Here is a 27,322-nt window from a genome sequence, read left to right as displayed (position 1 = left end):
AAGGCTGGGCCCAAGGACCAGCTCCATGCTGGTCAGGCAAGGGGCGGAGTCTTCATGTGACCAGCAGGAAGGAAGAAGAACTCCCCTAAAGGCTCTGAGGAGGCAGGGATGGAGCAGCCATCCGGGAGACAGCCCTCAGCAGGAAGTGTCCTCAGGTCCTACTGTGGCCCCTGCAAGCTCCTGATAAGCAGAAGGGCCCCCACCCTGATAGCCCCAAGTCTGCTAATCAGGGTCCACAGTCTGCCCCACCCAGACTCAGACTCTTCTAACCCACACCCTGATCACAGCACCCTCCACCCGAGCCCGGGGCCACAGTCACAAGATCTCTGTCTGGTGGAGATATCGCTCCTCTACCTCCAGGACCCCTGGGTTCCGTCCATGCTCACCTTTGAACTTGGTCCCCAGGAACTAAGTGGAAATCTAGCCAGCGAGTGACATGAATTTGGCCCTAGTACGCGAAGCCTTTTTCTGGTAAAGGAGCCCGAACTACCTGTGGGGTCTCTGAGTAGAGGTGGCCTGGCAGGCAGTGTCACAGGGAGGCAGGAGTAGACAACGCTCATTCCTCACTGGGTTCCAGCACCTGGGTTTGTAAAGGCTTCTTGCCCATATTTCTTATGTAATTCTTCAACTTCAACTTGGTAAGATACATATTACCACCAAACCTCAGAAAAGTGGCACTTTGCCCCTGTCACACAGCTAGGGAGTGAAACAGGAAAGGAGGGAAGGAAACTGACATTGGTTCCACATGTGCTGGGCTCCAATACAGCTGTTTGACCTGAGAGTTCGTGTGATCCTCGTCATCACCACGTGTGGTAGGGAGGGACAGCACCCGTTTTGCATTTGAGGAAACTGAAGCGGAGAGCACTTGGTCCAGAGTCACAGAGCTGGATGCAATGGAGTTGGGACTGTCACTCAAGGTCAGTTACCTCTACACATGGGCTCTCTTAATGGCCTGGAGCTGCTTTCAAGAGTATTTCACGAGAGGGAGGGTATAGCGCAAGTGGCAGAATGCGTGCTTAGTATGCATGAGGTCCTGGGTTCAATCCCCAGTACATCCTCTAAAAATAAATAAACCTAACTCTCCCCCACTCCCCTGAAAACTTCATGAGTTTTCAGATGTTCAACACGAGGCCTCACAGAGTTGAACCCCTTCTGTAGGCCAGAACTAGTTTTAGCAGCAGCTTAGCTTCCCCAACTCTGGTTCATCCTACATGAATGTTTATTTAGTCATTACTCTGTTAGAGATACATCAGTGAATAAACTAGGACCAAAAATTATTTGCTTAATGCAAATAATCACACAAATAAATGAGCCCATAATAGGGTTTAACTAGCCAGGGAAGACTTCCCTGCAAGCTGACACTTACAGATCTGAAGAAGGAGTAGGAGTAAACCAGACAAGAAAGGAGGGAAGATCATGCCAAACAGAGGGAAAGGCATGTGCCAAGGTTCTGGGACTCCAAGGAACCAAAAGAAGGTTGGGTCTCTCCTCTCACTCCCTGTCCTGGCCTCATTACCCTTGCAGAGGAGGGTTGTAACTGCCTCCCAGCACACAGATTGTCTAGAAGAGGGGAAGGGGAGGAAGCAGAGAAGCAGACGTGTACCCCAGAATGGGGGTCCAAATTACAGAGGCCCTGCTTTGAGGAGCCTCTACCCCAAAAGTCTCAGCTTCCCTAGAGGCAGAGAACCCAGTATCGCCAGGCTCTCACTCAGGTGCCTTGGACTCTGAGCAGGCCCCCATGTGAGCATGGGATTCAGCTGCGCTCAAATCTTCCAGCAGAGGACCCCCCCCCCCCCCGCACCTAGAAGACCTCACCATGGCAAAGGTGGGCAAGGGGTCTGCCTGCCCAAGTCTGGCCTCCTGGGCTCAGCATAAACATAGGTAGGGGCCCAGGGACTGAAATTTAGGTCAGAGCTTGCCCCAATGGTATACAGAGATCCAGCTATCAGGACCCTCCCTGCCTTATAGAGATTCAAACTAACATTCCCCAAAACAACCACCACCTTCTGCACCAGGGCTCTGACTAGCAATTCAGCCCTGAAGGATGGAGGTGAGGCTGTTTTTCTTCCTCCCAGGCCCAGGCCCATCAGATAGATGACCAGCTTCGTGGGGAAGAGAGTGAAGGTTAGATCCTAGGCTTTGCACGATTCATAAAAGAGTATGTGACAAGGGAGCTAATAGGGAGAGAGGCCAGTGACCCACAGTCCAAGGAGTTCAGCAGGGAAAGGGTTAAGAGGCAGGGCCTTCCAGAACCGGGAAAGTGCCCCACCCAAGGGGAGGCGCCAGCGGGTGGAATAAAAAGGGAGCGCATTGCCTGGAGAGGCAGGAGATGGGTCTATCTACATCTAAAAACCTTCTCAGTCTGCAGTTTCAGCTCCAGGTAAGTGTCCCTCCTGTGGGTCTGTCTGCCTGTTGGTCTGGCCAGAGGGAACCTCCTGCTTCATTATGTGATCTCTGGGTCCCTAAGGAGATCTCAATAGACCCTATCTCTGAAGGGCCCTTGGCCACAGAATCAAGCAGATGCTGGCCTAGGAGCGATGGAACAGGGGGTGGGGAGCCCTGTGTCCTGCTCTGCCCCCAGCGCCTGGCTCTCTCTGCCACAGTGCTCTCCAAGCCATGCTGCAGGGCCCTGGCTGGGATATCATCATATACTGTAAGTTTGCGATGAGACACTACAGTATAGATGATGTACTAGTCCGGGTACTTCCAGCTCTGGAGCCTGATGAGGAGGGAAGGGGATGCTGCACGCCTACCGCGGCTCACCGCTCAGCGTCTCACAGCCTGCCGACCACCAGGGCACTTGGGGATGGCGAGGAAACCGTTACCATTACTGAGTTTAGTAATGGTAACGGTTCTCTTGCTGCACCCAGAAAACGTGCCAAGAAGATTGCTCGGGACCCTGGAGCAGACTACTTGTGGGAGGGAGACTGCAGCTCAGACAGTGGGGTAGGGGTGAGGGAATGGGTAAGTTTCCTCTTTCTTGTTCTAAAGAAATAAAGATGAGAACCAGCATGCTTGTCTTTTAATTTTATTAGCATCCAAGACTGGAGAAAATGAGAGAGTGGATGGAGTGGGAGGAGTCAAGGACTGGAGGAGCAGGTGGGAGGCATTATCTCACTCAGACACATGAGTCCTTGCCTAGCCTCAAGGTGGAAGAATTGAGGGGAGAGGAAAAAAGATCTCTTTGCTAACAACTGGCAACTCAGGGAGAAACACTGGGCCCAACGTCAGGTGGAAGCAGTGCCACATCACTCCCTCACCAAAGGGCCAGCTTCTAAGGCCTAAGTAGCCATAGCCCTAGGCAGAGGAACTACCTGGGAACTGAGCTAAGGTAGGTTCCTTCCTCCAACAGGAGGCATGGCTGGGCAGGGGCTGTGCAGACTTGGCAAGGCCAGGCCAGCCCAGACAGCAGTCAGCCAGTCAGTGTCCATGCCCCTCCCCAGTCCCTGCAGGCCCCGGGCAGGGGCAGTTCCAGTCAGTGGCTCCAGCCAGCAGTTTGGGCTGGGACGCCCTGGGAAAGACAGCAGAGGGTGGTCACTTGAGGAGTTTCACAGCTAGGCGGAGCCGAACTTCACAGAGGAAGATGTCCATGAGGTTGCGGCCCACCTCCTGTGCAATCTGGGAGATCAGGTGTCCCTTCGGACCGATCAGGATCCTCTGAGGGTGGGGTAAAAGACAGGGACACAAGCCTGCTCTCAGGGCTCCAAGCAGTTGGGAAAGAACCCTTGCCTAACAGAGTCTTGGTCCCTCCTCCAAGCCCAGCCCAGCTTACCACATGAGATTCTTTGGGCACCAGAAGCTTCTGCTCTATCACCAGCTCCCCATTTGGCCCTTCATCCCACATCACTGTCTTCTGCACAGGGAGACACCACGACTGGTCAGGCAGGCCCCTACCCATACCTCTCTGGGACCCAGCTGTCCCGCTCTGGGTGTGTGCCTGGAGGAGAGCCCCCACCCCGCACTGTGCTGCACCTGCTGGACACTGTAGGGCACCTCCTGGGGCAGGTACTCTAGAAGCTTCTCTCGGATGATGTTGGTGCAGATCTCCTCAGGTGTCTGGCTGGTGAGGACTCCACTGTGGAACTCCCAGGGCCCTGGCCGGGCCTGCGCCAGGAGGTATTGCTATGGGCACAGAGGGAATAAGCAGGCATCTCAGTCCCAGCCAGGACTCTCCTACTCACTCTCACTTCCAGGAGGAACCCTGAGGCTTGTCTTCACATGGTGTAAACCAAAGGCCAAGCTATGGCCAAGGTTAACTGACCTTTAGTGTCCTGACATCCTCCGGGCTTAGGGCTGACAGCATGAAGATCTCCTGGAAGTGGGGCCAGCCAGTCCTCTGAGGGTTTCCCACAGACTGTGTGTTTGGGCTCTTAGCTGCTGGGCTAGGGGCATGAGTGCCCGGCTGTGAGTGGAAGGCCTGCTTCCTTTTGAGCTTCTTGCCGTTGACCACACCTTCAGTGAGGGCAGCTGTGAGCTCCAGGAGAACAGACTTATGCTTCAGGCAATCTACCTAGGGATGGGTGATGGGCAGAGGATTGTGGTCAGGGAGATGGGGGCCTTGAAGCAGACTCCTTCTTCATGTAGGTGGAGCTCACCTTGTTCATAACAAGGATGCTGGGGACTTGGGAGAACTGGGTCAGGCACTGGAGCAACTGGGGACTGAGCTGCTTCCGAGTCCACTTGTCGGAGACATCCACAAGAACCACAACTGAAAGTCACCAAGATAGGGAACAGGACAAGGATATGACCACTCTTTCCCCCAGCCCCTGAAAATTCCAGGGTATGGGCTCTGGCCAACCCCCTCCCCCAAACTACCAGGCATGAGAGCTTCAGATTCCCATCCTGAGCCTAACCCAGATCAGCAGATTCCATGCTCTTCCATGGATCTTCCAATAAAGAGAGCTCCAGATTGTGCCTAAAGGACAGACAGACATAGGTCAGGCAGTGTCTCATGACTGATGCATTCCTGAGGAGGGATGGGGTGTGATAAGGGGGTTTTCCAGCCCCTATGATGAAATCACCCCACCCACTCTTCAACACCTTTCCCCATACAACCCCGTTTCCACAGCTATTACCTTTTCTGTTTAGCAGGGCTGATGAGGCCAGGTGTGTCAAGCAGAATCTAAAATCAGGAAAGAGATGACCAGACCCCCGACCCCAGGAGGAAAGATTATGACTGGGGAGTGAAAGGCCACCCTTGATGTCAGGACCCTGTTCCTACTTTCTGGCCAAGCTGACTAGATTTCTACTCTCCAGCTTTGTTTCAATTCTAGATGGAATCTCGGAGGAAGAGGATGACTGAATATTTGGAAGATTAGGAGGCAGTAAAGGGGCAATGAGACCTTTCTGACTAGATGTCAGAGGGGGAAGGTAGAGAGAGAATTGCATCAGGCCTAAAGGAAAAGGAGGTCCTCCTTTCCCCCTAGAGAAGTGAGTCTAAACATCATTTTCTTCAGGTCTAACAGTAAGGGAGACCCTCTTGGCTTCACCCTCTGTTCTGTTTGCTGGACATCCACTGCAAATACCCACCACCTGGGCCTCTTTCTCTGTGATGACCCCTAGAGCTTGGCTGCGAGTGGTGTGCACCTTCTTGGAGACCGGGAACACCTGCCATGAACAAAGAAGTCCCAAGTGAGGTCCCAGATCCTTCTAGAACAATCCACAATGGCACAATAAGAAGTGAGAAATAAAAAGGGTTGGGGGTCAAGGATGCAGCATACTTTTCGGCCCAGCAGCTGGTTGGAGAGGGTTGACTTCCCTGCATTCGGGGCACCCAGAAGGACCACTCGTAGGACCCGGGGGTTCTCAGGCATGTCGGGGCGATGGACCAAGAGGAGATCCTGCTCATCTGTGTGTGGGAACAGGAGGGGAGTGAGAGGTAGTGCAATCTGGATCCTCTGTCAGGTACTCAGTCCTACCAATCCACAAAGGGAATATGGCTACAAGGTTAGCACACCAGGTTGAAGCTGAGATCTGGCTTTGAGACTTAGTGTATTCATTAGTTTGTTTACATGCCTTTATCAAATACTCTAACCTCTTAGGCTTAGGCCTCTTAGTTTTCTCACATGTAAAAGAATGATATTAGCGGTACCTACTTACTGTATAACCTTCTTTAGACAACTGTCAATTGTGTAAAACCACTCAGCACAACGCCTGGCACTTAATGCTCAGTTACCGTGTGTAATTGTATCGTGTAGTTGTGGCCAGTAAACATATGTACGTGTGTGAAAGTGAAAGTACATACCAGATAAAGTCAGAAATCCCTCCAGCTCTATCTCACCCTCCTAAAGGTGCCAGGAAGGCTCTGCAAACTTTCTCAGTCTTTCTGTATTCACTCCTTATGACACTGCATCACAATTACCAGTTATTGTTTCCAGCCTCCTTATCAGACTCTAGCTACTTTAAGAATAGAGGATGCTATTTCCAGGTGTACAGTTGACTCTTGAATCTGGATTTGAACTGCACTGGTCCACTTATATGTGGACTTTTTTTCTCTAAATAGGTACTATAGTACTACACGATCTGCAGTTGACTGAATCCTCAGATCCACCTCGGAATGGTGGATACGATGGAACTACATATACGGAAGGCCGGCTGTAAGTCATACGAGGATTTTCGACTAAGTGGGTTTAGCACGCCTAATTCCCCCCTCCAGCGTTGTTCAAGGCTCAACTGTAACTCAGTGTCTTGATAAGTAGATGGGGCACTTACTGGGTCGAGTTTTTTCCCCATGTGGGGACAGTAACAACTTTGCCATGCCTGTGGCCCTTCAATCTCCTGCTCTTTGTGTCTCTGCTTGTGACCAGATCGGTTCCCTCCGGTCTGAAAACTCTTAGAACCTAATATCTCTCTCCTGTGAGAACTTTCACTGCTTTTCTCTCTAGATCTCTCCCCCGCCTAGATCTCACCCTCTCTCTCTAGATCTCTGAAGATCGTTTTCTACAATACAGGGCCAAAGATGATATCCACAGAGACTGTGGGATTTCCCCGACACGGGACTTTCAGTGCTAAAACCGTGACAGTCCCGGGCAAATCTATCTAGGTCCTTTACCTTTGCGTATGGACACGGCGGGGGCGCGACAAGTCAACGAACTGTCGGGCTGAGAGAGTCCAAGGAAGCAGTCCAGGGCTGAGTTCTGGCCAGAGGGGCGAGAAGCCGAGGCCAGGAGGGGACCAGAGAAAGCAGGGCCCGCGGCACAGGAAACGCACCTCCGCGGACAGCCCAAGGGCGAGGGGAGTCGGGCCACCCGCTCCCTCGCGGCATCGGGGCCCCGCTGCCAGACCCCTAATAAGGTCCGAAGGAGCGCAGCCCCACGCCTGCCTGGGGCAGCCATCTCTGCCGCAAGGCACTTCGGGAACCGATCGGGAACGCACCTACGATTGGACAGAGACGGAGAATCGAGCCAGTAGGAGAGAGCTAGACGGGCCCAAATAGAGCGGAGGCACATGGGACCTTGGAGGTAGGCTGGAGGAGAAGCCGCTCTGGAGACTGCCCAAGGCTAAGAAAAGAGGGGGAAATGTATTTAGAGTTTGTGTGAGCACGACGATCGTTGTGGATTCCCATACACATCGAATTTTCTTCTTCTCCTTCCAAAGTTTTGTAAAAAGCTTTCCTAGCGCGGCCTCAGGAAAGACTACATTTCCCACAAGGCCAAGCGGCAGAAATCGTTCTCTGAGCGCCTGACTTCGCTCGGGTCAGAAACTCTCTCACCGAAGGAGGAATGGTCTGGGGCGTGGGAGCGTGCACTGCTCCCCCTGAGGGCCTTTTTAGTCCTCTGCAGCCTGAGGCTCGCAGGATCACCTCCCAGTTCGCCTCTGGTTTGGCCTAGCTGTTGGCAGTGGCCTCAGGCAGTCTGTTCCTTTGCTTTCTGGGGGCATCCTATAAGGAGTGGTCTGTAGGTCGGTGTTCTGGATGAGCAACAGACCTGGATTTCCCTCCTGTAAACCTCGGCCCTCTCTGAGGCCATTCCTTTCTGGAGAAAAACCATAGGGTCGGCAAAGGGAGAAGAAGCTGCTTAGTCATCCAGGATCTCCCAGATTGCCTTAGCGGCCTGAGGAACCTGATATACCTTGGCCGATTTGTGGCTTTAAGCTCTTCATCCTTCGAAGCCTCTCAATCAAACTCTTGGAATTGAGAGATAAATGTTGCAGGGATTGGAGATGCTGAGGATACAACAATGAACAAAAAGGACAAAAATCTTCTGCACGGAACTTGTATCCTGGGGGGGGGGGGGTGCGCGCGCGTGCGTGTGTGTGTGTGTGTGTGTGTGTGTGTGTGTGTGTGTGAGGGAGAAAGACATGAGTTAGTGACCTGGCAGGAACGGTTTCAGTAGAGTGGTCTGGGTAAAAGTCTAAATGGAATGGGTTTAAGAGAGAATGAGAGAAGAGGAATTGCGGGTAGCCAGAATATATATACAACTCTTCTCCGGGGAGCAGAGCAAAGGGCATTGGTGGTAGAAGGGGAAGAGAGGGCTGGGAGAATTTTCTTTTCTTTTTTAAGATGGGAGGGTTTTGTTTGCTTATGGCAGTGACCCAGTAGAGAGGAAGAAACTGATGATATAGAGAGGAGAATTGTTGGAGGATGGTTAAGATCCAACTGGGTAGGCTGTTGTAGGAATGGAGGCTGAGTGTCCAGAGAAGCTCTGAGTGACACAGGACTGACAGACCCTGGGCAGCCAGGTGCACTGATGGTTTGCAAACGGCATCAGGCTCCAGCTTTCAGGCTGCCTGCTCTGTAAGTAGAAGAAACAACCTTTTTGGAACATGATATTCCGGATGTTCTTTGGCCATATGGATGTCCAAAGAACAAGATGTTACTAAATACAGGACAGCCAATGATCAGAAAAATACGAATCTTCTTTCATGGACGTTAGGTAAAATGCCATTTCAGCTGCAATTAAGGTGAAGGGAAATTTTAGGTTAAACAGTAGTTGAAGAGCTTAATTGCATAAATGCAAAATCACCCAAGGGACACATACTAAGTACTACAGTGCTGATAATAGATAATACTGTGGAAGAATCCCAGGGACACAAAAACTTAGGAGAAATGAGTCAAAGTGCCTTGTTAATTCTCTTTTTTTTCCCTGAGATTTTTCCCTGAAAGGATATTGTTAGGAGAAATTTTGTATTTTGTGAGATTAGGAAAGGCTAATCAAATGAAAGAGGCTTGCTTCACTGTTCTCAGAATAAATTGTCAACTAATTAACATGGCTCCAGCTCACTTCACCAGTCTCAGCTCTTGTCAGCTCCTCTTTTTCAGCTAAACTGAATATTTTCAGTCCCACAATTGCTTGGTATTCTCTCTCACCTCCAGGTCTTTCCATAGGCTGTTCCTTTCATGACTGGTTAAATTTTCTCTTAGGAATCTTTATCCTCCTATGACAAAGAAGATTATAATACAGTGATTATGCACACAGATTAGTAAGCCAGACATCCTGGGTATGGTTCTCAGCTCCATTATTTACTGTATGACCCAGGGCAGGTAACTTCTCTTTACTTCAGTTTCCTTATCTATAAAACAGGAATAATGATTGTTATGTTATAAAATGGAGTTGTGTCAAGTGCTTAGAACAGGGCTTGGCACATCGTAAATGCTGTGTGCTTGCTGTTATTATTGTGTGTCCTCTATTAGACTGTAAGTTCTTTGAGGACAAAGAATATATATATATATAAATATAAATATATATAACATATATATATTATATATATATATGTTATATATATATATATATATATATATATATATATATATATATATATATATATAACATATATATATATATAACATATATATATGTTACTACTGTATCTCCTGCACCTGGAGCAGTGTCTGACACATAGTGTCTGGCACATTGTTCAGTGAGTGAATAAATTACATCTTTCTCTGGATTGGCTCTCCCTTGGTGCTGTCAACGTGGTTGCAGCAATTCCAGGTATTATATCTTCTTACACCCAGTTTTAATGGGAAAGAGCAACAGACTTTCCCAGAAGGGCATTTTTGGCTCTGACTAGGTTACATGCCCATCCATGAAACAATCATTGTAACTTAGGGAATGCTACATACTGACATTGGGGTCTAGGTTATGTGCTCATCCGTATGGTCTGAAAATGGAGTAGGGGTGGTTCTCTGAATGACTATCATTAGATATAATGAGTGATGCTTGGCAGGAAACAAAATCACAATTCTTTCCTTGGTAGGAAATTCAATAGGGAAATGGCTCAGGAGACCCTTATGGTTCAACATAAGGTATGCTGTCATCATACAGATTCTAGGAGGCCTTCCTAGGAGCTGAATGTGGTGGTGGGGTTAGCAGGGCAAGATTCCCAGAAGCTTCAGGGTCAGCCATGGCCTCCTTTTTCAGTCATCCATTCATTAGAACATAGTGTCCATATTAATTCTTCCTCTTTTCTGGCTCTGCAATTCCCCTCTGGTGCCAAATGTGCTGTCATTCCAAAGGATAATACTTTTGCAAGTAATGACAATTCTTTTAAGCCAGGAGCTAGCCTCTGAGATTGATCCTGGGCCCCACCCACAGGATGTCCTGTTTATTGCACAACTGCTCTGCCCTCCCACCGAGTTGAGTCTTACCCCAAGGGCATTGCTAAGTGTTACATGTTACAGTACCACCTTCAAATTTCATGCAGTATCTCTCAATACTACCTTCCTCCTCATGGGCTGTACTTGTGACTATACCAAAATTTTAGCAGATTTTCATCATATTGGGAGCATCAGAGTGACTGAAGTCATCAACATCTTAGGGCTCAGCTTGGTGTGGAGCTCTCTAGTTGGAGTCCTGCTTGGGGGCATCCTCTTAGGCCTCCTGCTTGCCTGCAGGGACTGACGATTGAGCTGGACCGGACAAGCACCCCACCCCTTCACATAGCCAAATAAAGTTACAGAGTTTCCTTAAAAAAAAAAAAAAAAAGCTGACCCTGAAGCTTTTGGGAACCTTGACTTGTTAACCCCACTACCACATTCAGCCCCCAGGAAGGCCTCCTGGAATCTATACGATGATAGCATATCTTTTTTTTTTTTTTTAACATTTTTTTATTGAGTTATAGTTATTCTACAATGTTGTGTCAAATTCCAGTGCAGAGCACAATTTTTCAGTTATACATGAACATACATACATTCATCGATAGCATATCTTCTTATATTTGAACCATAAGGGTCTCCTGAACCATTTCCCTGTTGAATTTCTTACCAAGGGCGGAGACTGTGCTCTGTCAGCTGTTGTGTTTTGCTCTACATATGTCAAGATGGAACTACCTACGTGGGAGGCTATTTATACATGAAGCCAGAACCTTTATATTTGCTTTAGATTTGCTTTTCTAGGGGTGGGATTATGCCAATTTATACACTGTTTCTCTACAGCAACATATACATGTATGTAGAAGCCTATGGATGTAAAAATCACAAGCATCTGATGAGAAAAAAAATTCTCCGAGCAGGGAGGGTGTAGCTCAAGGGGTAGAGCATATGCTTAGTATCCTGAGTTCAATCCCCAGTACCTCCATTAAAAAATAATAATAATTAAATAAACCTAATTACCTCCTCCCCTCCCCCCAAAAAGAAAACCAGAAAAAAAATTCTCAGGTGCCTAGGTCCTGCAGGGAGTAACCCTTAGTTTCTTAGTGACCTGAGAATTCCATTATATGCATTTAGATGGATCTTCCTTCCTCCTTTTACAGAAGAATTAGTAGTAATAGTGACAAGCAGGCTCTATTACCTCCAGCATCTCTGTGACACTCCATTTACAGCATTCTCAACCTTCTCTCTAGGGCCTGTTTTTGCTTCTTTCCAAAACGAGGAAAATTTCTTTAATCTTATATTTGGAGTTCAAACATTCATACCAGATCCTAGGATCAAGAGTAGCTTTTGCTTTCCCTAGAAGTAGAGAGAATTTAACACTCTTCCCAAAAAGAGTGGAACTTTTTTTTTTTTTTTTTTTGCCTTGCATTATATCTTGCTCCCTATCTCTCCAGACTCTGAATTGTGGAGAGGAAACTGGGCTGGAGGAAGGACGGAAGAGTCATGGTGATAAGGAGAGTTTGGTCCTGTATCTCCTCTTCCCTTTGATAGTCTTCAGCTTTCAAGTCTATATTGTTTAATTCCCAGGTCTGAACTGAGCCTAGTCACTTGTTGGGTTGTGCCAAGGCAGCAGTCTAGGTAGTGGTTCTAGGGGCTGATAGTTGGGCCTCCTTAGGCTCAAGTTCTAGTTTTTGTTTACCAGTTTGCAAAAGGGCCAGGTTCCATAGTGAGAGAAAGTGGGGACTATCAACCTGCAAATCCCTCGATGGCACATATGAGATACCTAGAATGTTCTTGTCTAATAAACAGTATGTGCTTGATAAACAGACTGAACTTAGCAGTGTCCCGGTGCATTCTAGGTGCAGTCACCTCCCTGACAATGTCCCCAGGGCTTCTGAGCACCTCCTGGCCTACAGTAGTGTATTCAGGGATGCCAAAGTTGCTTCTTACACAATTACCCCTCAATGCATTCTAGATGTGATCGTCTTCTTGAAAGAAACCTAAATTTATTATCAGTGGTCATCTCCGAGCATTCAGGCCTTTAAGGGCAAGTGGGATCCAGAATCCTGGAAGTGCTCTTAAGCCTACAGTCCCTTACGGCCACTACGTTTAGTAACCTACGCTACCTTTCAGAAGTGTCAGGCCCTGGGGCAGCCGCCAAAGCCTAAAAGCCCAACAAGCCCTGGAAACCAGCGGCCACGTCCACCTGAGACCCAGGGGTCCAGGGCATCAGGCACTGAGGAAGACGCCCCCGGTGCGGGCTGCGCAGGCTGCGCAGGCGCGGGCGACCCGAGAGGGCCCCGGCACTCCAGGCTGCGCAGGCGCAGGAGCGGCTCCCGGCGAGTCCCTACGGCGGCGGCGGTGGCTGAGGGGCCGGGGCGTGGAGCAGCGGTGGCGGCGGCGGGCGGCAACAGAGCAGCCATGAGGGCCGGGCCCAGTCACCGACAGTGAGTGGTGGTGGAAGCGGGGTGGGCGACGAGGAGGGGGTGCCTGGTGGAGGGATACCGGGACTTGGGGGGGGGTGGGCTCTGCCTGTCGGAGGCGAAGGGGCGTGGGGGAGGGACAGTTTGAGGTGATAGTGGGAGAATTTGGGGCACGGGTGGTCAGCTCCAGGGTTGGACAGCTTGGGGAGGAGCGCGGGTGCGCTCTGCAGAGTGAGAGCCCACGGCAGGGGCAGTGTCCCGCGCTGCCCTGTTTGTCATCGTCCCTTCCCCCAGAAGCTTTCGGTCGCCTCTCCCTTTTCCGCTTCTTTCAGAGAATGGTCGCGGGGTGAGGGGGTGGGGGGGAGGGGGGGAGGATGAAAGCCCTGCTGGAGCTGAAGAAGACAACTCTGATCAAGGCAGGGAAGAGCTGGTCGCCTGGAGTATTGGGCTGTTCTGGGTAAAGGCTAGAGGTCGGGAGCGCTCTGTTTAAAGCTGGGAGAGGTCTAGGGAAAAGAGCGAGGGGCTTAGAGTTCGACAGATTCGAACCCACGTCCACCGCTGATTAAAGCTGATAGGTAACCTTGGGCAGGTCCCACTTAACCTTTCTGAACCTCTGGAAGATGTAATGCTTCAACGGGTGATTGCAAGCATCATATTATGTGATTGAGATCGTTTATGAAAATTGTAAATTTCATGAGTGCTATGCTGATGTTACTGTATCACCAACAGTATCATTGGATTTTAGATCTTACCGTTATTAATGAGTTGACTGATTTCTTTGTCAAGGCAAAGCATATTGTTTGTAAAACCTCAATAGACACATACGTGTTTTCTTCACCGGCACCCCAGATTATGTGCAGAAATACCAGTTTGTTCTGTAATGTGACAAATTAGCCATCAGACTTGTGTAGGAAAAAATACCATATCCAGGCGTTTTTACAAATGGTGTGTAGCTCCTTATCCAAGAGGAAGGAAATAGAGAATGGAGGGCCAATCTGTTAAATGCTCATTCAGGTTCGTTCCCTAGTAACACTTGGTATTAATGTGCTTTATTATGAGTTGAGAAAACTAGTTTGAGACAAACTGGAGGGGTGCCCAGTGAGGGATGTGCAAATACAATTTGTTATTTCTTCAATTGTGAAAAAAATTTTCTTTGCAAAATTTTGAGTCTGTTTACCCCAGGGCCTGTCTCTAGGAGGTCAGAGAGCATATAGCAGCTTTTCAGCTTCACTTTTTGTTATCCTGTTTGTGGAACATCCAGGGTGGAGTGTCTCTCAGAGAAAGAAGCAGCTGTGCAAGAGCCCAAGAGGTGGCTGCTTGGTTTCTGAGGGGCTGTAGGAGCACTCCTGAGGTTTGTTGTTGTTCTTATTGTGGTTTAGGATGGTCAAAGCAGAGGACAGAGTTAAATTGTGTACTGAGAGAGAGAGAGAGAGAGGGAGAGAAAAATGGCTTTCTAGTCATAGCTTTTGAAAGAGAGGTGAAACTCCTTTCAAAAGTTCAGAAAGAGAGGGTGCTTCAGCTCCACTGGCCCTGTAGATGGAGAGTTTGATATGATGAGGCCTTTTGGAAATTAGTGAGTGATTTGTCTTCCATCTGAGCAAAGGTAAGGAGTAGCTGTACTAGATCCTTGAAGATTCACAGATAAGGAGAATGAATTATTTTATAGGAATGGGGGAAATGAACCCTAGTTGTCTTTAACTTCTCGTCTGGTAAAACATGTTTTACTTCTCTTTCCTGGAAATGCACAGTGATACATAATTTTTAACTTCTTGCTCTAGGTTTTGCTCTCCCAGTAAATTCTCTGTCCCTAACGCTGATCATTCTTTTTTAGAGGATAGTTTAAAAAAGAAAGCATTTGTTACTGTTGTCGTAAGTCATTTACAGAATTGAAATTTATTCTGTCTTTGACTACCACATGGAAGATGAAGCAGAGGTATAAAATGTTAGAACTAGCCTAGCCACCTTATTTTTAGTAGTTAGACATTTATTTTTAATTTTGATAATGCATTTTCCCCTCTATTGGAAATTTCCACCAGTTCAAACAAGTCTATAAATGCTATCTGTATTATGTTAAAATGATAGAGGTTTATTCAGCTGTGATGAGAATTTCCTGTCCTCTTCTTCCATTCTCTTTCCTATTCATGATTGCTTTTATGTAGTAGATGACTGTTATCAAATGGGAAGTCTTCCACTGACGGAGAGAAAGGGGATGGTCAGTGCTTTGACTGCCTGTTATATGAACAGTCTGTCTAAAGCAGGGATGTAAAGACTTCCCCTGAATCCCTGACATAACAAGGCCCTAAATAAAAGAAATAAGGTTTACTAGCTCATTTTTATCCTGATAAAATGAGTCATTTTTCTTAAAAAAAAACCCCAAAAAACTCATGCCTCAAGGAAACCTTTTAAACAGTCTATTTTAAAACAAAATTGTGTTTTTTTACCTTTTTTTTTTTTAATTTTTACTGAGAATACTTGCTTGCTAACAATCTTTGTTTTTTTAAATTTTATTTATTTTTAATTGAAGTATAGTCATTTACTGTGTGTCAGTTTCTGGTGTACAGCATAATGTTTCAAGCATACATATACATACATATGTTTATTTTCATGTTCTTTTCCATTGTAGGTTACTACAAGATATTGAATATAGTTCCCTGTGCTATACAGAAGAAACTTGTTTACCTATTTTATAGAATCTTTGTTTCTTAAGGGCCTTTCTGATCTTGCTACCCATTCCTTAACTGAAGTCTCTTGTGATATTTTTATAATCACTAATTAATAATAGAGCAGAAGTTTGGGGTTTTTTGATCATTTGTTTTGGTTTTTTTTGGTAGACTGCTAACAACTTTAAAGGAACACTGTATGAGAAGGTGTTAAAAAGGACAAGTAGAGAGAAGAGTGGGTTTAACTTAGTGAATTTGTAGGTTGGCTCTGAAGTTTGGAGGGTAAAGGATTCAAGAATGGACCTGTGGTTCAGAGTAGCCTCCTGAGAACCAGGGTTTACTTACCAGTGTTTATTTATTTAGCACAGTCATTGGCCTAGAGTAATTGCTCATTAAATATTTGCTGGATGGAAAAATAATAACAATATGAATCATAATCAGCAAACATGGGTTCAAATCTTCTGCAGCTTTGGGTATCTCTGAATGAGCTTACCCATGTCTCTTGACCTGTTTCCTCATCTATAAAACAGAAATAATAAATGTGCTTTATGGGGTTGTTGTGAGGATTAAATGTGTTAATATATGTAAAATGTTTAGAGTGGTGCCTAATACCTAGTAAATGCTAAATAAATGCTAATTATTACTAGTGTCTGTTGGATACATACATTGTGCCCAAATGACTGGTAAAAGATGATTATGGCATAGCTTCTGCCGTCTGGGAGTTCACAGTCTAGTGGAGGAAGCAGAAGTCTACAAAGTAATTATAACCGAGTATTATACCTTATTTCATCAAATCTGTAGTACCAGTGATTATAATTATTTTGCATACCGCTAAGTAACAAGAAATACTGCTAATGGGACTGGCATGCCATCAGATTTAAGATGTATCCTGTTTTCAGAGAACTGTGGTGGAAAAAAGTGTGTCTCAGAATTGATGGAGTACAGTAAGTGCTCTACTAGAAAAAGGTACAACTTGTTACGAGAGTTGATGGACTGGTTCAGTATTGTCAGTAAAGGCCTCTGCTGCATTGAACCTGCATGATGGCCCTCACGGATGGACGTGGAAGATAGAGCATTCCAAGCAGAAAATAAAGTATGAAATTGGAAGGGAGAGGGCATTATTGATGTGTACCACCACATCGGAACAAGCAGAAGGAGGAAATGAGCTAAGGCTTTGGCAGAGTAACATTGTATAATACAGCAGAGCAGGACAGGAAGCTTGGAACATTTTCAGAAGAGATATGAGTCTAATTTTTGGATTTAAACTCCTAAAATATTATCACAACTCTAGAAAGATGATTCTAATACAGTAAATTGGGAAGTGAGAGTATGTGTGAGAAGTGAATTGTCCAGGGGAAGGGCTGAAGCTTTACAGCTAACCAGAGCGGAGATAAGTGTGAAGTCACTGTACTCTTGATAAGAGGTGAATGCTTTCTCAGCAGAGAATTGTTTAATATTTATTTCTGCCTTTCACTACCTATCAAGGTCTTGATTGTGTTACTTTTAGAGCTTTGTAAGTTAAAGTGAAAAGGAGTGCAACTTGAGAGGAAAAATGCTAAATTTTCTTTATTAAAGATTGCATTTAGTACAAAGTGGATAATAGTTATCGGATTTTATAGCTCAATTATAAAATAGTGGCTTGGGAGGTGCCAAGATGGTGGAGTGGAGAGTCACAGCTCGCCCTCTCCCACAGATAACACCAGTTATATCTACAAACCCATTGAATCGCACAGAACACCTACTGAACTCTGGCATAGTGTCTCTCGCTTCGAAATACAGGAGCCTGAGAACCAGGGTTTACTTACCAGTGTTTATCCAATTTATCCACAAAATCCAATAAACAAGTTAATACTGTTTAGCACAGGGAACTATTCAGTATCTTGTAGTAACTTATGGTGAAACAGAAGATGAAAACGAATGTATGTATGTTCATGTATGACTGAAGCATTACGCTGTACACCAGAAGTTGACTGAGCTATGCCCTCCTCCCCACTTTTCTTAAATAGTGATCTGAGCTCTCCTGTGACTCCCTAGCATCTGCATCTACAAAATAAAATTCAGATCCCTCACTAAGGTCCTCCACAACCGGGCTCCAACCTATCTTTCACCTCACTTCCTTCCATTCTTACCTCATACTCCGTGATCTAGGCACATTAAACCACCTGCCTGCAGGTAAACACTCATACACTTGTGTAGGTTGTTCTCTGCACTTGAAACACTATCCTCACCAATCCATTTTGGTTGAAGCAGCCAAATTGTATTCATGCCTCAAGACCCACTTGACTCTTCTTCCAGGAAGCCTTCTTCAACCTTCCCTTTCCACTTCTGGACAGAACCAGTGCTCCCACAGCTCTCAGTGCATATCTCTGTGACAGCGTTTATTGTACTGATTCATAATTATGTTTGTGTTAGTCTACAATTAAAATGTGAACTCCTTAAAGACAAGGATCATGTCATTCACATTTTAATTCCCAGTGCCTCGCACAATACCTAACACACAGTAGGCATTTCAATGTTTGCTGAATTTGATAAGCAAGGATCAATTCCTACATTTTCCAATAAGACCTCAATCCAAAAAGCTTAAGAGATTCAAGCCAAGTTTTGGCTTATTGGTGAAAGGAAAAGACACTACCCAAATTAAATTCATGTTTATGTTATTTCTAGTTTTTCATATTTTTCCCTACTAGTTTCCGGGTTAGCTACCAGAAAACTAGTAACCAAGTTAAGCCTTTTAAATCACTCCTTAAATGACCTATATATTCCCATAAAACAGTACAATCCAGTGCTATACCAAACCACTAATTTTTTTCCATGTTTTTAGTTGAAGTATAGTCAGTTTACAATGTGTCAATTTCTGGTGTACAGCAAAATGCTTCAGTCATACATGAACATACATATATTCCTCAGTACCTCTATTGAAAAGAAAAGAAAGAAAAGTAACACTGTTTACAGTGTGGAAGTCAGATTTAAAAAGGAGAAATTGGCTTCAGGGAGACTAATTGGTTATGAGACTGGTGTGATGGTTGCTTGAGAGACATTTAAGATCTCAATTACAGTGGTAGTGGTGGAATTGTAGACAGATTAAAGAGCTTTTTAGGAGACTGACTAGAAGATCTTATTGACTTTATGTTGGGGAGTGTGTATGGGAGGTGTTGTCAAAAATGGATTTGAAATTGCTTGCTTGGGCTACTAAGTGGATGGTGATGTCGTTAACTAAGGTAGGGAATACAGGAGTAAGAGGGTGTTATATTTGAGGGAAAATGAGTTTGATTTTGGTATATTAGATTTGAGTTGTCTGGGAAATCCAGGAGCAAATGTCCAATAGGCTTCTAGATACATTTGGATTTTGAATTCAGTGGAAAGATTTAGAATGGAGATGCAATCTAGAAATCATTAGGATATAAGTAATAGTTAAAGCCAGTGTGATGACCCTGTGAGTCAGTCTAAGTTCCAGTTGCTTAATATATTGTTCATTCACATCATCTAGAGGGATTGACTTGATGGGAATGTGGCACTAAGTACTTCTCAGTAGTAGTTCATATGTATTTTTACATTTTTTTGATGTGTTATATATATACTTGGCTTAAATTAGCAGCTTTTAGGTTGCAAACAAGAATAAAACACAAAACCTCTCACCTTAGTGGAAAGAATGGTATTACTCTTAATTAAATGAGGATACCATTCTTGCTTAAATTAAAAGCATCTATAGGTTTGTAAAATTTTTCAATAAAAGGAAATTAGTGTGCATATCAACTGTACATCTTTTCCTAGTCTCAGTGGTTTACCAGACTTAGAATAAACTGCCTTTTCTAATATTAGTTCCATTATATATATGGAGAAAAAAAAGAATTTGTTTCACTGAGTACCTCAGAGTTAGAAGCTAGGTGATTTTTATGAACCAGAACCTCAGAAGATTTGATTTGAACACCACAGGACAACAACATTGAGCCAGTGATACCAGGTTAGTTCATAGTTGGGATTGGGAACTCAAGCCAACTGACTCTGTCCAGTCTTCTACCCCACAGCTTTCCTTCATTTATAGAGTAACTGAAAACACTGAAATAAATATGCCTGATGGTAAGCCAAAGATATGCATACTGTTGTTGCTTTTTGGAAGGATAATTTGGTATAATTCAGGTGCTTTTTTTTTTTTAACAGTTTATGATTTTGAAATAAAAGCAGAGACATATTTTAAAAAAGGATAGAATCTGCAGAGCATCTAAAGTTGTTGATAGATTTTAGCTAAGGATTTTTTTTTGGTGTGGGAGAGGTAATTAGGTTTATTTATTTATTTAGAGGAGGTATTGGGAATTGAACCCAGGACCTTGTGCATGCTAGGCATGCACTCTATCACTGAACTATACCCTCCTCTCCAGCTAAGCATTTTTAATATTCACATGAAACGGGATGTCTGTCTGGCTTTAACTGGAGAATCAAATGCTGGTAATCACAGACATCCCTAGGGTCTTAACTTAATTCAAGGCTTACTCCCCATACTTTTCTTTTTCTCCCTTTCCTTGGGGATTTAATGTTAAAAAGAAGATTATTAATTTTGTAGATGTTATCTTTTTACTTCTTTTTTATGGAAAATTTAAAATACATACAAAAGTAGACAGAACAGTATAATGCACCCCTTATCACTCTGCTACAATAATTGTCAACTCATGCCAGTCTTGTTTCATCTATGTACCCCCACCCACTACCCCACCTAAATTATTTTTTTTAACAAATCCCAGATACCATAATTTCATGAATAAATATTTCAGTATGTATCTTTAAAAGATAAGGACTAAAAGAAATCCCACAAAAAATTAACAAGCATGTCTTTTTTTTTTTTAATTATTGAAGTATAATCAGTTTACAACGTTGTATCAGTTTCTGGTATATAGCATCATGTTTCAGTCATACATATACGTATATATTCCTTTTCATATTTTTTTTGTTATAGCTTACTACAAGATATTGAATATAGTTGCCTGTATACAGTATACAGTATAAAGTTTATACAGTATAAACTTCTTGTTTTTAACATTTTTTTATTGAGTAATAGTCATTTTACAGTGTTGTGTCAAATTCCAGTGTAGAGCACAGTTTTTCAGTTATACATGAACATACATATATTCACTATCACTTTTTTTTTCACTGTGAGCTACAAGATCTTTTATCTATTTCCCTGTGCTATACAGTAGAATCTTGTTTATCTATTCTACATTTTAAAATCCCATTCTGTCCCTTCTCACCCATCCCCCCTTGGCAACCACAAGTTTGTATTCTATGTCTATGAGTCTGTTTCTGTTTTGTATTTACGTTTTTTGCTTTTTTTTTAGATTCCACATATGAGCGATCTCATATGGTATTTTTCTTTCTCTTTCTGGCTTACTTCACTTAGAATGACATTCTCCAGGGACATCCATGTTGCTGCAAATGGCGTTATGTTGTCAGTTTTTATGGCTGAATAGTATTCCATTGTATAAATATACCACATCTTCTTTATCCAGTCATCTGTTGATGGACATTTAGGCTGTTTCCATGTCCTGGCTATTGTAAATAGTGCTGCTATGAACATTGGGGTGCAGGTGTCATTTTAAAGTAGGGTTCCTTCTGGATATATGCCCAGGAGCGGGATTCCTGGGTCATATGGTAAGTCTATTCCTAGTCTTTTGAGGAATCTCCATACTGTTTTCCACAGTGGCTGCACCAAACTGCATTCCCACCAGCAGTGTAGGAGGGTTCCCTACACCCTTTTCTCCACAGCCTCTCCTGCATTTGTCATTTGTGGACTTTTGAATGATGGCCATTTTGACTGGTGTGAGGTGATACCTCATTGTAGTTTTGATTTGCATTTCTCTGATAATTTAAACTTCTTATTTATCTATTTTATATATAGTAGTTAGTACCTGCAAATCTTGAACTCCCATTTTATCCCTTCCCACCCCTTTCCCCCCGCCCAGTAACCATAAGTTTGTTTTCTATGTCTGAGAGTCTGTTCCTGTTTTGTAAATAAGTTCATTTGTGTCTTTTTTTTTTTTTTTTTTGATTCCACATATAAGTGATACTGTATCTTTTCTTTTTCTTTCTCTTTCTGGCTTGCTTCACTTAGAATGATGATCTCCAGCTCCATCCATGTTGCTACAAGTAGAAATTTTATTCTGTTTTATGACTGAGTAGTATTCCATAGTATAAATATACCACAGCTTCTTTATCCAGTAATCTGTGGATAGACATTTAGGTTGTTTCCATGTCTTGGCTATTGTAAATAGTGCTGCTGTGAACATTGAGGTGCAGGTATCTTTTCAAATTAGAGTTCCCTCCGGATACATGCCCAAGAGTGATATTGTTGGATCATATAAGTCTGTTTTTAGTTTTTTGAGGAATCTCCATACTGGCTCCATATTTCCATAATGGCTGCACCAAACTACATTCCCACCAACATTGTAGGGTTCCCTAACAACATTTCTTAATTGCATCAGTTATCCAGTCAGTTTTCACATTTCCCCAATTATCTCAGTAATTTTTCAACTGGTTGTTTGGAACGATGTCCAAATAGGTCCATCTAGAATAATTTTCATGTCTACTGTTTATCTTCTAATCTATAGATTTGCCATCCATTTCTTCATGTATTTTTTGAAGCGCTTTCCTTCTTAAAAGCTGCTGTCACTTTGTACTCTTTGGAGGATTTCTTTTACAGTATGTCTGCAAAATAGAACATCCTCTTTTCAGTGTCTTCCCTTTCTTGCTGTCATTGAAAGCAATTGGTCATTCAAAACAAAGATTTATGTATTGCCTACTCTGTGCTAGCATCTAAGAATGAATTAGTGTAGCTAGTTCTGGCCACCCAGAGTTTATGTCCTGATGGGAGAAGCAAAGTTAGCTATCAGTTATAGAATATAATATGTTAAAAGGGGGATGATGGAGGACCTGGTGGTACAGTGGAAACATGTTAACCCTTAACCCGTATTTGGGGGATCAGGAAAGGCTTGATGAAGGAGAGATGTTTAAGGTAAGACCTGAAAGTTGAGTAGGAGTTAGGCAAGCTTACTGACAGCAGAGGGACCATTGTTTGTAAAGTACAAGAAGTTTAACATTTTTATTTTCACTATTTGAAATAAATGGCATGTCTTTTAGGAAAACTGGGTTTTCAACTTTATTGTACCAAATGATATTAATACATATCTTTATACAAAGCATTTCTTTTCCCTTCTGCACAATTGTGGGAAATCTCAGAGCAGCAGTGCACGTGAAAAATCAGAACCTTGGAAAATAAGCATAAGATTTCCAACCCTTATGATACCCCTATCATTTTTCTTAAGGTAAACCTAGGTAGCCAATTTCCACCTAAAAGTAGACACTTTTGGTGAAGCTTAAAAAGTTTTTGACCAATAGAAATGTAAGTCAATGAACAGAATAGAGAGTCTGGAAATAGACCCACACTATTAAATATGGCTATTTGATTTTGTTTTTAATTTTGTTTTTTATATTTTTAAATATGGCTATTTGGTTTTTGACAATAGGTACAAAGGCATGTCAGCAGAGAAAGCATAGTCTTCTTGACAACTAGTCATTGAAACAACTAGATATCTATAATCAAAAAAAGAAAAAAAGAACCTCAACCTATGCTTAACACCTTATATAAAAATTAGCTCAAAACCAATCACAGACCTAAATAGAAAATGGAAAACTATAAAATATTCAGACTAAAACTGGAGAAAATCCTTGTTATCTTGAGTTCAGAAAGGAGTTCTTAGATATAACACCAAAAGAAAGCAAGATCCATAAAAGAAAAAATTGAGAAATTGGGCTTCATCAAAATTTAAAACTTTTACTCTGCAAAAGACACTGTTAAGTGAGTGAAAAGACAAGACACAGACTGGGAGAAAATATTTGCAAGTCATAGCAAAATAGGAACTGTATATAGAATGTATAAAGAGCTCAAAGCTCATCAAGAAGAAAGCAAACAACACCATAAAAAAATGGGTGAAAGATTTGAATGACTTCACCAGAGAAGGTATATTAATGGCAAATAAGTGCATGAAAATGTCCTCAACATCTTAGTCATTAGATAAATGCATAAAATCATAACAAGATATGCCATTAGAATGACTGAAATACAACAAAAGAAGAAAACTGACTAGATTATGGACTGACAGGGGTGTGGAGCAGCTGGAACTTTGGAAAACACTGTGGTAGTTTCTTATAAAGTAAAACACACACTTAACGTATGACCCAGGTGTCTACCCAAGTGAAATGACAACCTATGACACAAAAACCTGTATGTGAATATTTAAAACAGTTGTATTTGTACTCAACCCAAAACTGGAAACAGCCTGAATGTCCCTCAGCTTTGGAATGAATAAACCAACTGTGATATATCCATACAATGGAATACTACTCAGCAATGAAAAGGAACCAATCATATATGCAATAACATGAATGAACCTCATATGCGTTTCGGTAAGTGAAAGAAGCCAAACTCAAAAGGCTACTCACTATATGAATTTATATGACATTCTGGAAAACTCAAAACTATAGTGACAGTGAAGAACAGATCAATGATTGCCTGGCAAGTATTTGACTACAAAGGGGAAGCATTAGGATATTTGGAGGGTATTGGAGGGTATTCTGTACCTTGATTGTGGTTGTAGTTATATGACTTTATGCATTTATGAGAACTCAGAACTGAACACTAGAAAATGAATTTTACTATTTGAAAGTAAAAGTTTGAGGGTAGAAAACTTTAAAGAAGTCTTTAAAGACTTTAAAGAAGGATTCCAGTGATGTAACTTCCTAAGTATATCTGAATTTTCAATCTAATTTTATCTCTTTTGAATATGTTTTAAATAATTTATGCAATACATAGTGAAAATTCTCTGAGTAGGAACTTTAGATCCTTTAGGATTTCCTTATTTTACTTTGAAATGCAGTTGTGTACTCTGATTTTAACACTTGAGGAGTATGTTGTCAGCTATTTTCTACTTTATTTGTCTATTTATTGCCAAGCATGATGCAACTAGCTTTCCTTCTCCACTGTCTTCTTCCTCTTTTAGGACACTGCTATGTCACCTTAAGACATGTTCTCTCCTTCAGTGCATTAAAAAGTATTCACCAATGACTTATATGTAAAATCTAAAAAAATCAGACACAAATGAACTACTTATTATTTATAACTTAGATGATTGATTTCTTGAATATGTGTAAGCACATCTGACTGTCCTTTATAACTGGATTACTGCATTCTGTTAATTCTTATTTTGTGATTGGCTTTATTGCTTTGATAACTCTGTAAGTTTAAAAAGCTAAAGCTCTAAACTGTTCTTAGAAACAATGAACAGTACATATATGTAAATTTTAAAGATGTGCAGTATATTGTATATATGCAGGCAAATTGTATCAATTTTACCTAATAAAACTGGAAAATGGAAAAAAAAAGAAAAAGTATTCACTAGTGAGATTTATTGAGTTAATTGGGGGTTATGTGGATCTCATCCAAAGTCTAGCCAAGCTATCTGTTCTCCCAGAGATTACTTAACGAAATGAAGCTTGGAACTTAGAATATTATGTTAGGAAACATCCTTAGTATTCTTGGAAACTATGTTATTACAGCTTCCGGGTGAGTATGGATTTTCAGATTTGGGAAGACATTGAGAAAATCGGCTGTGATTTTTAGGCAGCTGGACCAGGTCCAATATTGATTAACAGCATTGCCCCTTCTGCTGGGCATCCATCCTCTTCCCTCTGCTACTGCTTTTTTTGGTGGGAGACAGTTTGAACTGTTTGCTGGTGTTTCTGCATCATGTCTCTACTCTGCATGTTTTTTTCCCCATGATTACTCTGATTTTCTACCAGATCTCATATTTCTAAGTAAAGGACCTTTATTTAGATAAGTAAGATCATTCCTCTTAGTATGGGATTGTTGAGTACCTGATTAGACTCCTGTATCTCACCTAAATATTTGCCTGTTCTTGGTAAAGAACAGTTATCCAGTTAATCCAGTTACCTCTAGTCCTTAAGTGTTATTCTCTTCCCTGCCTATCTCTAAGGCTGTCAAGTGGAAATTGTCTTTACTTCTTTCTTCCACACCTACAGAGTTTATTAATATTTTCCTTTTGTTTCTTCATTATTCTGTGAATCCTTCTTTGACCTTGTTGGATCACTATTTCCCTTTCATCCAAACCATCAGTCTTTTTGTCTTTATTTTTTCTTTTCCCCGACTCTCTGTCCCCACCTTACCCCCACTTACTGTTCAGTTTCTTTCCTATTTATAAAAGTAGTCTTTCCCCTGCTCTCTTCACTTTCTTCCAGCCTATTTATTCCTTAAGCATGTAATTGAATTTTGTTCCCATCACTCCACTGAAATTGCTCTGCTCATGACTCAGTTGTTAAGCCCAGATGATGCTTTTCAGTCCTTAGTTTACTTTGTCTCTTTTCTTTAAACTGTGATACTGCCCACTCTTGGTTTTTCTCTAACTGCCTATTCTTTCTTAGTCTCCTTCATAATCTTATAGTCTCTTTTCCTTCATTCAATCCCTAAATGTTGGTGTTCTTGAGAATTCTGTTTTTAGCCACCTTCTTTTTTTATTTTTCACAGCTGATGTAATTCACTACACACACAGACACATCCTCCAAATCTCTAGATTTAACTAAAATCTCTCTCTCCCTCTCCCTTTCCCTCTCCGTCCGCCTCTCCATCACCACATGCCCCAACCCTACCCCCTTCCCTCCTAGGATCCAGGCCTATATTTCCAAAACCCACCTAGACATCCCGTAGGCACCACAGAATTCATTATCTTCCCCACAAAATCTAAGCATTCTAGATTTCCTGTTGAATGATATCAGTAACCACACAGTTGCCTAAATCAAAAACTTTGGATTTGACGTTAGTTCTTCCTTCTTCATCACTCATCTGGCTGATGCCTCGGTCTGATTTTAACCTTCAGGCTCTTCTAAATCTGCCTTTTCCTTTCCAACCATATTGTTGAAGTCTTGGATTAGACCATTTTCATTTTCTCACTTGGACAGTTGCAGTAACCTCCTAACTAGTCTGTATGCCTCAATTCTTATCACCCTTCAGTTGATCCACCACAGTGCCGCGAGAGCCTTCTTCCTAAGTTCTAAGACTGCTTATGCCTTTTCCCTTTGTGACTCTTCATTACCCACAGTTCCTTATGCATAGTAGATGCTTGATTCCATCTTCCTTCTTCTTTTCCTCATTATGTTTTTGCTCTATCACTTTCTTTCCCTCCAAGGACACTTTCCAAACAATCAGACAGACATAACCAATAATCTGGTGAATCTCCTAGTAATTAATCTTCAGAATTTAGCTCATAGCTCATTTCTTCTGTGAGGTCTTCCCAGTTTCCAAGGCAGGATTAATCACTCCTGCTGCTGGGCTGCTCTGATGTTTTAGTATCCCGTTAGCATTACATTCATTATTTAAATCTTGTTTTGTTTCCTCAAGTGGATTGTGAGCTCTTTGTGGATAAGGGTTTTGTCTTTACCTTTTGAAGTTCAGTACCTCACAAATAAGTCTGCCAAATTTATTGAGTTTCTAGTATGAGTTGGGCATGAAATACACTGGTAAACAAGATAGAGTCCCTGCTCTTATGAAGCTGATAATAATAAATACTATGCAGAGCGTTAAAATAGAGTGATGTATTGGAGAATGAATGGGTAGCTCCTTTAGATCGAGAGAATAGGGAATGCCTCTGTGA

The 27,322-nt window shown here is 42.8% G+C and overlaps 2 protein-coding genes across 3 annotated transcripts in view; one reads left to right on the top strand and one right to left on the bottom strand.

Moving 5' to 3' along the window:
• Nucleotides 1-3,012: 3,012 nt before the first annotated feature.
• Nucleotides 3,013-7,365, bottom strand: ERAL1 (Era like 12S mitochondrial rRNA chaperone 1). Its single transcript, XM_010958253.3, has 10 exons — nt 7,052-7,365; nt 5,721-5,848; nt 5,530-5,607; nt 5,076-5,122; nt 4,854-4,915; nt 4,596-4,708; nt 4,262-4,510; nt 3,973-4,122; nt 3,773-3,853; nt 3,013-3,657 (listed from the first exon to the last, which is right to left on the bottom strand). Exons 1-10 carry the CDS (start codon nt 7,332-7,334, stop codon nt 3,535-3,537), a joined length of 1,314 nt encoding a protein of 437 aa, XP_010956555.2. The 5' UTR covers nt 7,335-7,365; the 3' UTR covers nt 3,013-3,534.
• Nucleotides 7,366-12,818: 5,453 nt separating this feature from the next.
• FAM222B (family with sequence similarity 222 member B) overlaps nt 12,819-27,322 on the top strand; it is a 55,055-nt gene continuing 40,551 nt past the window's right edge. For both annotated transcript variants that reach the window (XM_074343131.1, XM_074343129.1), the window contains exon 1: nt 12,819-12,978. The gene's annotated coding sequence lies outside the window, so the exon portion shown is untranslated. The remainder of the gene's footprint in view (nt 12,979-27,322) is intronic.

This window comes from Camelus bactrianus, chromosome 16 (assembly GCF_048773025.1).
Source record: "Camelus bactrianus isolate YW-2024 breed Bactrian camel chromosome 16, ASM4877302v1, whole genome shotgun sequence".
Lineage (NCBI taxonomy): Eukaryota > Metazoa > Chordata > Mammalia > Artiodactyla > Camelidae > Camelus > Camelus bactrianus.
The sequence above is the reverse complement of the archived record's forward strand: the minus strand, read 5'-3'. Positions and strand labels throughout refer to the sequence as shown.

Bases quoted from the DNA above. Each gene is read 5' to 3' on its own strand.
- ERAL1 (XM_010958253.3), bottom strand. From the start codon at position 7,334: ATGGCTGCCCCAGGCAGGCGTGGGGCTGCGCTCCTTCGGACCTTATTA. The intron at 3,854-3,972 runs GTGCAGCACAGT...CTCCCTGTGCAG, and splicing joins TGCCCTACAGTGTCCAGCAG to AAGACAGTGATGTGGGATGA. The intron at 3,658-3,772 runs GTAAGCTGGGCT...CCCCACCCTCAG, and splicing joins TGCCCAAAGAATCTCATGTG to AGGATCCTGATCGGTCCGAA.